The sequence below is a fragment of the Quercus suber genome, unplaced genomic scaffold (assembly GCF_002906115.3).
Source record: "Quercus suber isolate HL8 unplaced genomic scaffold, Cork oak 2.0 scaffold_286, whole genome shotgun sequence".
Classification (NCBI taxonomy): Eukaryota; Viridiplantae; Streptophyta; class Magnoliopsida; order Fagales; family Fagaceae; genus Quercus; species Quercus suber.
The window spans coordinates 561,840-577,086 of record NW_027069742.1 but is presented as its reverse complement, the minus strand read 5'-3'; the positions used below and the strand labels follow the sequence as shown (position 1 = coordinate 577,086).

At 33.1% G+C, this 15,247-nt stretch overlaps 2 protein-coding genes across 2 annotated transcripts; one reads left to right on the top strand and one right to left on the bottom strand.

Annotated features, from left to right (window-relative positions):
* The first annotated feature begins 1,609 nt into the window (after window positions 1–1,609).
* On the top strand, window positions 1,610–5,696 carry LOC112001676 (trimethyltridecatetraene synthase). Its single transcript, XM_024033851.2, has 2 exons — window positions 1,610–2,603; window positions 5,478–5,696. The coding sequence occupies exons 1-2, from the start codon at window positions 1,704–1,706 to the stop codon at window positions 5,694–5,696; spliced, it is 1,119 nt and encodes a 372-aa protein (XP_023889619.2). The 5' UTR covers window positions 1,610–1,703.
* A 746-nt stretch (window positions 5,697–6,442) lies between these two features.
* LOC136071116 (cytochrome P450 750A1-like) lies at window positions 6,443–7,574 on the bottom strand. Its single transcript, XM_065782021.1, has one exon. It carries the CDS (start codon window positions 7,489–7,491, stop codon window positions 6,472–6,474), a length of 1,020 nt encoding a protein of 339 aa, XP_065638093.1. The 5' UTR covers window positions 7,492–7,574; the 3' UTR covers window positions 6,443–6,471.
* Between the last annotated feature and the right edge of the window lie 7,673 nt (window positions 7,575–15,247).

The following is a 15,247-nucleotide window of genomic DNA, read 5'->3' as shown; positions in this document are numbered from 1 at the left end:
AATAAGAAGTTGGAAATACTTTTCCGAGTCCATGGAAACATTTCCAGGAAATTGAGAACAAAGTTTGTGGAGTACAAAATAAAAACTTTTTTCAAAAGGCAAGTGCCGCAAGTGCCGCACGTCAATAGTCAAGATCAACCACTTCATAGTTCATATTTCCTCTCACCAACCAAGAAGATGCAAGTAAATTAATAAGACTAGCCAAATGGGTCCAACTTTATGCGTCAACCACTCTCGTTTTGTACTGTCCTAAACAAAAATAATAGTTAAAATTTTTTTATTAGTGATTATAATTTATATATTATTATACCTATACATATACATGTGTGTGTGTTTCTTTTTAAAGTCAAAGTGAGCAGCCTAGCAAAAAATAGTTATAAATTATATTGGCCAATTATTGTGATATCTCTTGATTTAAGACTTTAATAATAGATAAAAAAGATTATGATCACTATTATTTAAGACTTTAATAAAAACAGTAGAGAGAGAATGGACATAGGAATATTAAAGATCTCAATTTTCAACAACAGAACTAGGTTGTAACTTGTGTTGATGCATGGAAACATTTAATTGTAGTAATAATGAGGTGTTTTTATTTGAGTGAACGAGGTGATAATATTGTCTTTTGTGTAGAATTATGAATGGATCAGTTGGTATTAAAATTAAGAATTTAAATACGATGTAAAATTAGCTTACACATTTTTTGAATCATGGAAACATGGTGGATGTGCTTTTGCAATTTGCTGAGGACCCTGCTCTTGATGTTAAGCTTGAGAGACATAGGGTCAAGGCATTTACTCAGGTACTAGCTATCACACTTGACCTTATCTTTCATTATGAAGTCAATCTTTTACTTATAGTTTATCATTTTATGAAGTTCACCGCAAAATCTTTAAGAAAAATTTATTGACTACATATACTAAAGTCTCCCTCTTGGAGACTTGAGTCTTAGTCTTTACCATTTACTTTACAAAAATTTTGTACTCATAGAGTAACCACCATATCAAAGGTGCACAATGATTATAAACTTAACTTCTGAGAGCATATAATCCTAAAACAAAAGTTTTTCCTTTCTAACTTTTTTTTTTTTAATGTTTATATTTTTAACCAATTAAAACAAGTAATTTCCCCAAATCACCCCTAACACGTTCTTTCACTGTGCATTGGGCCACAAACACTTTCCACCATGCAATTTGTTTACCTAAGGGTGATGAATTTCAAGATTTTTCTAAGGAAAATATGATGATTCGTTGTTTGGTGTTAAGTTATAAGATTAATTCACACTATTGCTTGGTTATGGTTGCAAATTATTTTTTGGTAAGTGCACTGTGTGCATGTATTATTTCCTAACATTGGGTACACTTCATTTTCTAAAAAAAGAAAAAAAGAAAAAAAAAAAGTGCACAAGGATGCTTTCAGACAAATAATTGAGATTTCGGAGAAACATCCACAAAGATGCTTTAGACAATTCCCCTAAAGAATATAATAATTCCAAAATGTGACATCATTCATGAAAAACGCCAACCAAACAGTGCCGTCCCACTCAAACAACCAAAAAACAAAGACTTTGCCCTTGCTTTCATATTATAAATACCCATCACTACTTTAACACCCATGACCGCTACAACTACCACTCATATACTAAAACCACCAAAACCATTATCAATATCTCTCTCTCTCACACACACACACTTTCACTACACATGGAAACTCCTACCTGGCCTTCACTCACTTTGGCATGGCTAGCAACCATAGGCCTCCTCCTCCTCTCCCACTATCTACGCCGCCGCAAAGTTAACTTGCCGCCAGGCCCAAAACCTTGGCCCATCATTGGAAACCTCAACCTCATAGGCTCACTTCCTCACCGATCCATCCATGAACTCAGCCAAAAATATGGGCCCATCATGCAACTCCGATTCGGGTCATTCCCCGTGGTCGTGGGCTCTTCCGTAGAAATGGCTAAGGCCTTTCTCAAAACCCATGATGTCACCTTTGCCTCGAGGCCCAAAATTGCCGCAGGTAAATACACAACCTATAACTATTCCGACATCACTTGGTCCCCTTACGGCCCATATTGGCGCCAGGCCCGTAGAATGTGCCTAATGGAACTTTTTAGTGCAAAACGCTTAGAGTCCTATGAGTACATACGTAAGGAGGAAATGAATGCTTGCCTTAGAGACTTGTATGAGTCCTCAAATGAGGTTGTTTTGTTGAAAGGCAACCTCACAACCGTGAGTCTCAATGTAATCAGCCGGATGGTGCTCGGAAAGAAGTACACGGACGAGACGGTGGACTCGATTGTGAGCCCCGACGAGTTCAAGAAGATGTTGGATGAGTTGTTCTTGCTTAGTGGGGTGTTGAACATAGGGGACTCAATCCCTTGGATTGATTTCTTGGACTTGCAAGGCTATATTAAGAGAATGAAGGCTTTGAGCAAGAAGTTTGATAGGTTCTTGGAGCATGTGTTGGATGAACACATTGAAAGGATGAAAGGGGTGAAAGATTATGTTGCGAAGGACATGGTGGATGTGCTTTTGCAATTTGCTGAGGACCCTTCTCTTGATGTTAAGCTTGAGAGACATGGGGTCAAGGCATTTACTCAGGTACTAGCTAAAACACTTGACCTTATCTTTCATTGTGAAGTCAATCATTTACGTATAGTTTATCATTTTTTTATGAAGTTCACCTATGGTAAAATCCTTAGAGAAAAATTTATTGACTAATTATATAATACTGCAAGAGTATAATAATAATAATAATGATGTACTCTTTCATATAATAGTTGAATTTTGATTCCATGATGAGATTAAATATTTACGTGAGAAAAGAGAGTAGAATCGGTAAACCATCGTTATATATATATATATATATATATTTTGAGAAACAAACCATCGTTATATTCTTGGAATATTTTATATTCTTTACTTTAATATATAGCTCAACTTAACGTTGAACGTGTCAACTGACTTTATATTCTTTACTGATAGTCGGCAGTACGTTAACCCTCTAATATAATGGAAATATCTGTCTATGCTTTTGTTATTCAATGATGCAGATATGCCACAGCTATAGCTGAAATATCTGTCTATGATGCAGATATGCCACAGCTATAGATGAAATATCTGTCTATGCTTTTGTTATTCAATGATATATGAAAAGTGTTACGACGTTTTCAAAATAAGTGATAGGGGATTGATTATTATTGGGTCTAAATTAAATTTATTATTTAAATTATTTTTTTGCCTCCTCAATAACAATTCAAAATAATTTGTTACTTAAATTTTTTTATAAAAGTATTATGAACATAGTATTTATTATATTTCTAACCAAACAACAAAATAAAACGAAACAAAAGTAGCAACAGTAAAATTCCTGTCATGAGCCAAGACCATGCAACAAAAATGGGACCTATTCACTAAAAAGTATTCCCTTACAGCTTGCTTCACCAGTCACCACCTTTATCAGAGTTTTTTTTTTTTTTTTTGGGTTAAATATCAGAGCAAGTTATGAGTTATTGTACATTTTGTTTTATTTATAGTAATTAAAAATATTTTGTTGTTTAATATTCACTGATTTACCCAAAAAAAAAAAAATTTTGTGCCCCCTTTTTTTTTTTTAATTATTATTTAGGAGTTGGTTTGAGTGTACATAAACCAGAACCGAGGTAGTTTTAGGTTGGTTGTATATTCAATTCCTTCGAGTGCTATCATCTAAGTCATCTTCCTTCTGGGTCAATAGCAGCTACAGAATTCAAAAAATGCCTTGTGTAGCTTCCACTAATTTTGGTTTACATCATTTCCTAGAAACTTCCCTCATAACTTTCTCATAAAATCTTCTTATAAGACATTATTAACTTTAATTAGTGGCATAATATCTTTGATCGAAATATTGATTGATAGAGACAACTTTGGTTCTTTTTTTTTTTTTTTTTTAAATTAAATCTGACCACACAAGTATATGAGTCGGGTAAAAATTATTCACATAATAAATGCGAGTCCCAATGCGAGATTCATAGTGGGCTCGCACCCCTTGTCAACTCGTCAGTGGCGGAGCCACATGAATGCTTGGGGGGCCTTGGCCAATCCAATATATATATATATATATTTTTAAATATATAAGGTTATATGAAAAAAAATAGGAGTCGGCCCAAAAAAAAAAAAAAAAGCATTGATCAACTAATTTAGTAATCATTTTGAGAGAGAGAGAGAATTGATTTTTTTTTTTTTTTTTTTTTGAGAAACAAGATTAGAGTTGAGTTGATATACAATTGTAATAGAATAAAATAATTAGATAATAAATTTTATGAGTAAATAGTGAAACTCCTAATTTTTAGCTCAATATCAAATTCTATTAATGGGCTCAAATCATTCAACATTAATAATATATGCAATTTGGTTGAAATTTCCTATTCTCAATATTTCATTAAAAAAAAAAAAACTTATATGAGATTTCAATTGTAATATTATGATTTTGATTTGAGTTTACCTTAACACAATAGTTCGGCTCCCCTAACTCAAAATTCTTGGCTCCGCTACTATAATTTGTTATATTAGTACAGTATTGGTACATGCAACGAGATTCAATTATTTGTTTCTTTTGTCCTTTTAACCAACTGACTCCAAAGGAAGGGAGAGCTAGTTGGTTGAGCTTGGATTTTTTGGGCTTATTTACTTATTTTATTTGCTTAAGTATAATTTTAAGAACTTTATTTTTTTTTCAGATACAATTTTACCTTTTCCCAACTTGATTTTTTTAAAGAAAAAGAAGATATATCAAACCATTTTTTTTTTTTTTTTTGTGTTGGAATGAAATATTTTCTTTAGTTTTACAATTTTACAATTTGTTTTGCTTGGAATGAAAAAAAAAAAAAAAAAAAATCGACTGGGACCATGGACTAGATTTCCCAAAGTGGGACATAATCCATTTTTACCTTTTACATTGACGTTACTGCTAATAAACTTTTCCTGACAAGAGATACACGTGAGAAGACTTGGCAGCTACCAACTTTGTCCATATCTCTTTTATAACTTAGTCACACTTATCAAAAAATAAATAAAATACTTAGTGGATCACAAACCAAGATGTGACCACACTTCGAACTTATGTGACACAAGTAATCTCATTGATTCCCACTCAACCTAGTGTTTTTCTTTACAATAATAGGCTAGTTAAAAGTGATTGATTATAAGTGATGAATTCATATAAATAGTAATAAATAAAAAGAGTTTACAAATCACCATTGATTACTTTAGTATATTGTAAAATTTTGTATGTCCCTAAATTTATTCTTATATAACAATATATATTGACAACAAATAAAGATTAGTATTAATTTTTTGACTAATAAGGAACTCATAATTTAGTGTACAATAAGTGGGTTGAGTCCAATCATAGATGTGAATCATGTGATGAACTTGCAATAATTTAATTTTTCTCTTATGTATTGAATTATAAAGTCTTGGCTAATTGGTCTACAGGATTTAATAGCTGGTGGAACTGAGAGCTCAGCTGTGACTGTAGAATGGGCAATCTCTGAGATACTAAAGAAGCCAGAGGTTTTCAAGAAGGCAACAGAAGAGCTAGATAGGGTAATTGGAAGAGATAGATGGGTTGAAGAGAAAGACATTGTGAATTTACCATACATTGATGCAATTATTAAGGAAACAATGAGGTTGCAAACTCATAACTTGCTCTGATATTTAACCCAAAAAAAAAAAAAAAAAAAAACTCTGATAAAGGTGGTGACTGGTGAAGCAAGCTGTAAGGGAATACTTTTTAGTGAATAGGTCCCATTTTTGTTGCATGGTCTTGGCTCATGACAGGAATTTTACTGTTGCTACTTTTGTTTCGTTTTATTTTGTTGTTTGGTTAGAAATATAATAAATACTATGTTCATAATACTTTTATAAAAAAATTTAAGTAACAAATTATTTTGAATTGTTATTGAGGAGGCAAAAAAATAATTTAAATAATAAATTTAATTTAGACCCAATAATAATCAATCCCCTATCACTTATTTTGAAAACGTCGTAACACTTTTCATATATCATTGAATAACAAAAGCATAGACAGATATTTCATCTATAGCTGTGGCATATCTGCATCATAGACAGATATTTCAGCTATAGCTGTGGCATATCTGCATCATTGAATAACAAAAGCATAGACAGATATTTCCATTATATTAGAGGGTTAACGTACTGCCGACTATCAGTAAAGAATATAAAGTCAGTTGACACGTTCAACGTTAAGTTGAGCTATATATTAAAGTAAAGAATATAAAATATTCCAAGAATATAACGATGGTTTGTTTCTCAAAATATATATATATATATATATATAACGATGGTTTACCGATTCTACTCTCTTTTCTCACGTAAATATTTAATCTCATCATGGAATCAAAATTCAACTATTATATGAAAGAGTACATCATTATTATTATTATTATACTCTTGCAGTATTATATAATTAGTCAATAAATTTTTCTCTAAGGATTTTACCATAGGTGAACTTCATAAAAAAATGATAAACTATACGTAAATGATTGACTTCACAATGAAAGATAAGGTCAAGTGTTATAGCTAGTACCTGAGTAAATGCCTTGACCCCATGTCTCTCAAGCTTAACATCAAGAGAAGGGTCCTCAGCAAATTGCAAAAGCACATCCACCATGTCCTTCGCAACATAATCTTTCACCCCTTTCATCCTTTCAATGTGTTCATCCAACACATGCTCCAAGAACCTATCAAACTTCTTGCTCAAAGCCTTCATTCTCTTAATATAGCCTTGCAAGTCCAAGAAATCAATCCAAGGGATTGAGTCCCCTATGTTCAACACCCCACTAAGCAAGAACAACTCATCCAACATCTTCTTGAACTCGTCGGGGCTCACAATCGAGTCCACCGTCTCGTCCGTGTACTTCTTTCCGAGCACCATCCGGCTGATTACATTGAGACTCACGGTTGTGAGGTTGCCTTTCAACAAAACAACCTCATTTGAGGACTCATACAAGTCTCTAAGGCAAGCATTCATTTCCTCCTTACGTATGTACTCATAGGACTCTAAGCGTTTTGCACTAAAAAGTTCCATTAGGCACATTCTACGGGCCTGGCGCCAATATGGGCCGTAAGGGGACCAAGTGATGTCGGAATAGTTATAGGTTGTGTATTTACCTGCGGCAATTTTGGGCCTCGAGGCAAAGGTGACATCATGGGTTTTGAGAAAGGCCTTAGCCATTTCTACGGAAGAGCCCACGACCACGGGGAATGACCCGAATCGGAGTTGCATGATGGGCCCATATTTTTGGCTGAGTTCATGGATGGATCGGTGAGGAAGTGAGCCTATGAGGTTGAGGTTTCCAATGATGGGCCAAGGTTTTGGGCCTGGCGGCAAGTTAACTTTGCGGCGGCGTAGATAGTGGGAGAGGAGGAGGAGGGCTATGGTTGCTAGCCATGACAAAGTGAGTGAAGGCCAAGTAGGAGTTTCCATGTGTAGTGAAAGTGTGTGTGTGTGAGAGAGAGAGATATTGATAATGGATTTGGTGGTTTTAGTATATGAGTGGTAGTTGTAGTGGTCATGGATGTTAAAGTAGTGATGGGTATTTATAGTATGAAAGCAAGGGCAAAGTCTTTGTTTTTTGGTTGTTTGAGTGGGAGGGCACTGTTTGGTTGGCGTTTTTCATGAATGATGTCACATTTTGGAATTATTATATTCTTTAGGGGAATTGTCTAAAGCATCCTTGTGGATGTTTCTCCGAAATCTCAAATATTTGTCTAAAAGCATCCTTGTGCACTTTTTTCTTTTTTTCTTTTTAAAAAAAAATGAAGTGTACCCAATGTTAGGAAATAATACATGTACACAGTACACTTACCAAAAAATAATTTGCAAACATAACCAAGCAATAGTGTGAATTAATCTTATAACTTAACACCAAACAACGAATCATCATATTTTCCTTAGAAAAATCTTGAAATTCATCACCCTTAGGTAAACAAATTGCATGGTGGAAAGTGTTTGTGGCCCAATGCACAATGAAAGAACGTGTTAGGGGTGATTTGGGGAAATTACTTGTTTTAATTGGTTAAAAATATAAACATTAAAAAAAAAAAAGTTAGAAAGGAAAAAATTTTGTTTTAGGATTATATGCTCTCAGAAGTTAAGTTTATAATCATTGCGCACCTTTGATATGGTGGTTACTCTATGAGTACAAAATTTTTGTAAAGTAAATGGTAAAGACTAAGACTCAAGTCTCCAAGAGGGAGACTTTAGTATATGTAGTCAATAAATTTTTCTTAAAGATTTTGCGGTGAACTTCATAAAATGATAAACTATAAGTAAAAGATTGACTTCATAATGAAAGATAAGGTCAAGTGTGATAGCTAGTACCTGAGTAAATGCCTTGACCCTATGTCTCTCAAGCTTAACATCAAGAGCAGGGTCCTCAGCAAATTGCAAAAGCACATCCACCATGTTTCCATGATTCAAAAAATGTGTAAGCTAATTTTACATCGTATTTAAATTCTTAATTTTAATACCAACTGATCCATTCATAATTCTACACAAAAGACAATATTATCACCTCGTTCACTCAAATAAAAACACCTCATTATTACTACAATTAAATGTTTCCATGCATCAACACAAGTTACAACCTAGTTCTGTTGTTGAAAATTGAGATCTTTAATATTCCTATGTCCATTCTCTCTCTACTGTTTTTATTAAAGTCTTAAATAATAGTGATCATAATTCATAATCTTTTTTATCTATTATTAAAGTCTTAAATCAAGAGATATCACAATAACTGGCCAATATAATTTATAACGATTTTTTGCTAGGCTGCTCACTTTGACTTTAAAAAGAAACACACACACATGTATATGTATAGGTATAATAATATATAAATTATAATCACTAATAAAAAAATTTTAACTATTATTTTTGTTTAGGACAGTACAAAACGAGAGTGGTTGACGCATAAAGTTGGACCCATTTGGCTAGTCTTATTAATTTACTTGCATCTTCTTGGTTGGTGAGAGGAAATATGAACTATGAAGTGGTTGATCTTGACTATTGACGTGCGGCACTTGCGGCACTTGCCTTTTGAAAAAAGTTTTTATTTAGTACTCCACAAACTTTGTTCTCAATTTCCTGGAAATGTTTCCATGGACTCGGAAAAGTATTTCCAACTTCTTATTAGTTGACTTAAAGTCAGTGCAGTTGGTGGCTGTAGGCACATCAATAATTTCTCTATGACCAGCTTGGAAATGGCATATATTGTTGAATCTATTAATAACTTTTTAACATGAAATTAGGTACGAATATTCTATCAAAATATCAACCAAAAAAAAAAATCTACAAATATTAAAATGAGAAGGGTAATTACGGATTCAGAAATTTCTTGCACACGAAAAATTATAGATGCCCCTTTTTTGTGCGTATATTTATAAAATGAAGGATTCACCTCTTATATTATTTAATCATTGAACTTTTTTTTAAAATATATATAAAAAAAATAGCGTTGTTCTAATCTTTGGTCACTCTTTACCCATGAAATATTTTAAAAAGTAAAAACTTTACATACTAATAATATAATGAAGTAAACTTGAGACTATCGAATTTACTTCATATCTCAAATCAATCTACCCACCACCCAATACTCCCTTGGGTTGGGGTCTCATTATTGAACTTTGAAGAATGCATCAAGCCAAGTAATAAAAAGTTTTGGTCTTTAAAATTTTACGACCAAAAAAAAAGTTACACTTATGTTAAATCAAATGAGAAAGATTCCAATTTCCAATTTCATAAAACAGTAGACAGTGATTGTACTTTCTTTGAAACTCTCATACTATTTGAAGATTCAGGAAGTAAAGAACCAAAAATTGGTAGTTGGTTTTAATTTATTCATTCATAACCCTCATGCTTCCTCTTCTTCTTATTATTTTTTTTTCTATTATTTTTCGTATCTTATGGGATTTTGGTGATGGGTGAGGATTCCAATTAATGCAGTTGTTGCAGATTTTATTTCCTATATTATCAAGCATGCTCATTCTTTAATCCACGAGGGCCACAATGATTCTTGCGTTCACTTGATGATCACGACGACGCAATAATAAAAGTCAATAAAACTTAGTGAACATTCACAACTAGAAGCAAGAAGTTCGGAATCTTGGGTGTAGTTTCGGTCAAGTCGCGCATGGAACAAGATACAAAAGTGACACGTGATCTTTTTTTTTCAACATGGTCGTGTCCATCTAATGTCTAGTACAATGGATACTAGATGCAAGTTAAATCCCCAAATCTTATATATGCATAGTGTAGGGGCAAAAAGCCCAAGAATACATGTCCACATATGTGGTGGGCCTGAGTCCTAGGACGAGGATAAGGAATCATCCGAAGATGGGAAAGTACTATAGAAAGGGCCCATGGTAATAGGTGGAGAGAACAATGTTGGTCATAGTAGTCCAAGAAACTTTGCCAAGGACGAGTTCCTTCTCGGCTACCCAACACCGAGGTCCAAAGATGTGATTTACCGACAAGGGCAACCTTCTAGACCATTCTGTGAAGGAAGATAAGTATTAAAGATAAGCAGAAAAGAGTATGACCATGAAATATCTCTAGTAAAAGCTGCTACATTCACATTAAATGTCCTACAACTAACACTATGGTCGCATTAATGAGGAAGTGATGCCTGAACAGTGGTTTTTAGCCTTATAGCTATTACCTAAAAATTTTGGGAAGGGGTTGATAGGATAAAGATCAACACCAGCAAATTTGACCTACACGTGGATGGTGAAGATGAAAGGGAAACGTAGTATATAAGGTAAGAGAAAAAAAAAAAAAAAAATAAGTACTATAGAAAGGGCCCATGGTAATAGGTGGAGAGAACAATGTTGGTCATAGTAGTCCAAGAAGCTTTGCCAAGGACGAGTTCCTTCTCGGCTACCCAACACCGAGGTCCGAAGATGTGATTTACCGACAAGAGCAACCTTCTAGACCATTCCATGAAGGAAGATAAGTATTAAAGATAAGCAGAAAAGAGTATGACCATGAAATATCTCTAGTAAAAGCTGCTACATTCACATTAAATGTCCTACAACTAACACTATGGTCGCATTAATGAGGAAGTGATGCCTGAACAGTGGTTTTTAGCCTTACAGCTATTACCTAAAAATTTTGGGAAGGGGTTGATAGGATAAAGATCAACACCAGCAAATTTGACCTACATGTGGATGGTGAAGATGAAAGGGAAACGTAGTATATAAGGTAAGAGGAAAAAAAAAAAAAAAAGAGGAAAAAGAAGAAAAAAGATTTTAATAATCTGAAACTACTTCTGTAACCATTATCACTCAATATATACAAGAACAGAGCTCCTTGGACTATGCCGAAGACAAATTTTCTTATTCGACCATACTCTTATTTTGTTTGATGGTTTTATAAACTAAGTCTAGCTGTTGTTTCATTCATTGGAGCCTAGTTCTTCGACCCACTTTCTACAAATTTATTGTTTTGGGCTTATTAGGCTTGAATCCAATTACCTTTTAGGCCGGGGATTCAAATCTAGTCCTTACACATAGATTTTTTTAATAAAAAAATATATAAAAGTAGTAAAAGAGGTGAATCTGGAATTGTTGTATTTCATTACTTTATTAGATTATTTACTTATCTGCGGCTTTTTAATTTGTTTGTTAGGTACAATTATATTTTTTTCAACTTTCAACAAATAAGAAAACAAACTTATCAAGGGAAAAAAAAAATCCAAATGCACGATAAATATCATTCATTTTTTATTATATGTTTTTAATCCAACATGGGCTCGACCAAAACCGTCCAATCCAAACTACTTGTTTGAAAATGATTGGTTTTGTGAGGACGTTTGGTTAGCAATAGGTTATTAGGTATCAAAACTATAAACATCTGTCTCATTATTTGATTGGTTATTCAAATTTCCTCACCTCCTAGTTGTTCTATCTCCATCTTCTTTATACTATCTAGAAATTTGTATATGTTCTCTCTCTATCTCTCTCTCTCTTGTGGAATAGGAAGGATCATGAGTAACTCGTATCCTCTTTATGGCGAGGAAAACCTATGTGAGGCGAGAGTAGGGCAAGTCAATGACGAGGCATGTAAGGAGTATTTTTCCTTCCTATTTAGGTTGTCTTATACACTGATGAGATAAAAATAAGACAAAACGAAAGGATGAAAGTAGGGGCAGAGCCAAAAATTTTTGTTTTGGGGGGGGGGGGGGGCGGATTTGTATTACTAATTTATTAGTTTATACAAACTTCCATATACCTTTTCATCAGCGAAGAAATCCGGTACAATATATATTGGAAGAAGGTAGATTTAGAGAAAGTAACACATGGCCGCTGACATGAGTAACGAGAACGTAAAGAGGATAGATGAGATTGGTCGAGTGGGCTCAATTGGAGATGTGAGATTCTGTGTACACAAATGCATGCATCTATACATATACACAGAAATTAGTATATTTCATATTAAAATCCTTAAAATTAAATGTTTCATATAATTAAATTAATCTTTTACCATATTCCATAGTGAAATTCTTACAATTTTCACTTTTAATANAGAGTCCCATTTTTGGAGGCTAATTATTAAAATATTAAATATTTCAATATAGTAAAAAGAAATTTTCAAAAACTTTTCCCACCCTAACATGTAGCTCCGCCCTTGTACTTAAGTGAAAGTTATGAGAGAGGGTGTTCTGGGGGATAGTAATAGAATATGTATATAAAAAAAATGAATTATAAAAAAGATATTTATAATACATATAAGAAATGTGAGTGTGTCTATGTTTGGGGGGGGGGGGGGAATTTTTGCCATCCCTCTCTCTCTCTCTCTCTCTCTAACATGTACATTGTTTGTTTTTAGACCCCTTTAAACACAACTGAATTAACCTAGTTAATAAACCAAGTTATTACTTAATCCAAATTAAACAAATCTAGGTTAACACAATCATATAATCATATCAATGTAAAGTACATAATATAAAGAACACAAAAATATGATGACCGAAGAAAACCAAATCGGTAAAAAACCTGGGAAGGATTTAACCTAGCTATCCTCAAGTTAAACCTGAATCCATTATGAAAGAATCGAAGTTTTACGATAGCGACTTAGACCACTAACATCCTATTGCTACCCACCAGTAGAAAACTTATTGACACAACCACGTGCAAGCTCTGAGACACGAACTCCTTCTTTCTTGGATTCTCTAGCAAGTACAAGCACTCCCGCTTGCGTATCTTTAAGCTCTTTAGTGCAGCAATTGAATAATCATCAAGCCCTCAATAAAATCTCCTTCTTGATAATCTTAAGCATGTGTGAAGGCAACCACTCTCAGATTTCACAAGAGATTCACACACACAACAAATAGAGCAACTTCTAAAACGTAGCTAAGGTTTCCCTTTTATACCTAGGGCAAAACATAAAACCCTACACGTCATATGGGCTTAGGGCTGAGTTGGAAATTCTACAAAAAAAACAATCTGCACGACTTTCGATCTATCGAGTCAGTCAAAATCGTACACTCAATTTTGCAGTTAACTCGATTCCAACTTTACATAAACGACATACTTTGAGCAAGTCTAAAACACGACTAACAACCTGTTTTGATCATGGTTTGTCAACAATACAAATTAGAGTTTTAATACATTAGTTTCTTAGTACTTAGAACCTAACATACATAAATATTTATATACTTATTTGCAACTTTTTAATTTGTTTGTTAGGTACAATTGTATTTTTGTCAACTTCAACAAATAAGAAAATAAACTTATCAAGAAAAAAAAAATCCAAATGCACAATAAATATCATTCATTTTTTAATATATGTTTTTAATCCAACTTGGGCTCGACCAAAACCGTCCAATCCAAACTACCTGTTTGAAAATGATTGGTTTTGTGAGGACGTTTGGTTAGGAATGGGTTAAAATTAAAGAAATTAAATCAAATCAAGTTGAGTGTGAAATCCCAATAAAGTGAACCCAATAAATTTGATAGTTTGATAAGCTCAGATATATTTATGGAAAATGCTAACGAGTGCCCTTAGGGCACTGGTTAAAAATCTAGTTAAAAAAAGTTTTTATCAAGTCTAATTTTCGATCAATCGAGTCAGTCAGAATTGCACACTCAATTCTGCAGTTAATTCGATTCCAACTTTACATAAACGACATACTTTGAGCAAGTCTAAAACACAACTAACAACCTGTTTTGATCATGATTTGCCAACAATAAAAATTAGAGTTCTAATACATTAGTTTCTTAGTACTTAGAACCTAACATACATAAATATTTATATACTTATCTGCGGCTTTTTAATTTGTTTGTTAGGTACAATTGTATTTTTGTCAACTTCAACAAATAAGAGAATAAACTTTAAAAATAAAAAATAAATAAATAAATAAATAAATAAAAAAAAACCTATTCCAAATGCACAATAAATATCTTTCATTTTTTAATATATGTTTTTAATCCAACTTGGGCTCAACCAAAACTGTCCAATCCAAACTACCTATTTGAAAATGATTGGTTTTGTGAGGACGTTTGGTTAGGAATGGGTTAAAATTAAAGAAATTAAATCAAATCAAGTTGAGTGTGAAGTCCCAATGAAGTGAACCCAATAAATTTGACAGTTTGATAAGCTCATATATATTTATGGAAAATGCTAACGAGTGCCATTAGGTCACTGGTTAAGAATTCAGTTAAAGAAAGTTTTTATGAGAAAAAAAAAAAAAATTAATGTTTTGACAGCTTTTTTATTTCTCATAAAAGTGATCTCAAAACTTTCTTAAAATGAATTGTTAATGAGTGCTCAAGGGCACTCATTAGCATGACCTTATTTTTATTAGATATCAAAACTATAAACGTTTGTCTCGTTATTTGATTTTTTTTTTTTTTTTTGAGAAACGTCTCATTATTTGATTGGTTATTCAAATTTCCTCACCTCCTAGTTGTCCTGTCTCCATCTTATTCTATCTAGAAATCTGTATATATTCTATCTCCTAGTTGTCATCTCATTATTAGAAATGACAACAAGGTGGAATAGAAAGGATCATGAGTAACTCGCATCCTCTTTATGGCGAGGAAAACTTGTGTAGCTTCCTTCGTGGTCATCATGCAAACATGAGCCCTAGCTCTTTAGCTGTTTTTTCTCCTATATGTAATTGCCTCCTCCTTTCATAAAATGTTTTTTTTTTCCCCCTTTTTGTTTTTAGCCTTAATTTCAC

Bases quoted from the DNA above. Each gene is read 5' to 3' on its own strand.
- LOC112001676 (XM_024033851.2), top strand. From the start codon at position 1,704: ATGGAAACTCCTACCTGGCCTTCACTCACTTTGGCATGGCTAGCAACC. The intron at 2,604-5,477 runs GTACTAGCTAAA...ATTGGTCTACAG, and splicing joins GGGTCAAGGCATTTACTCAG to GATTTAATAGCTGGTGGAAC.
- LOC136071116 (XM_065782021.1), bottom strand. From the start codon at position 7,491: ATGGAAACTCCTACTTGGCCTTCACTCACTTTGTCATGGCTAGCAACC.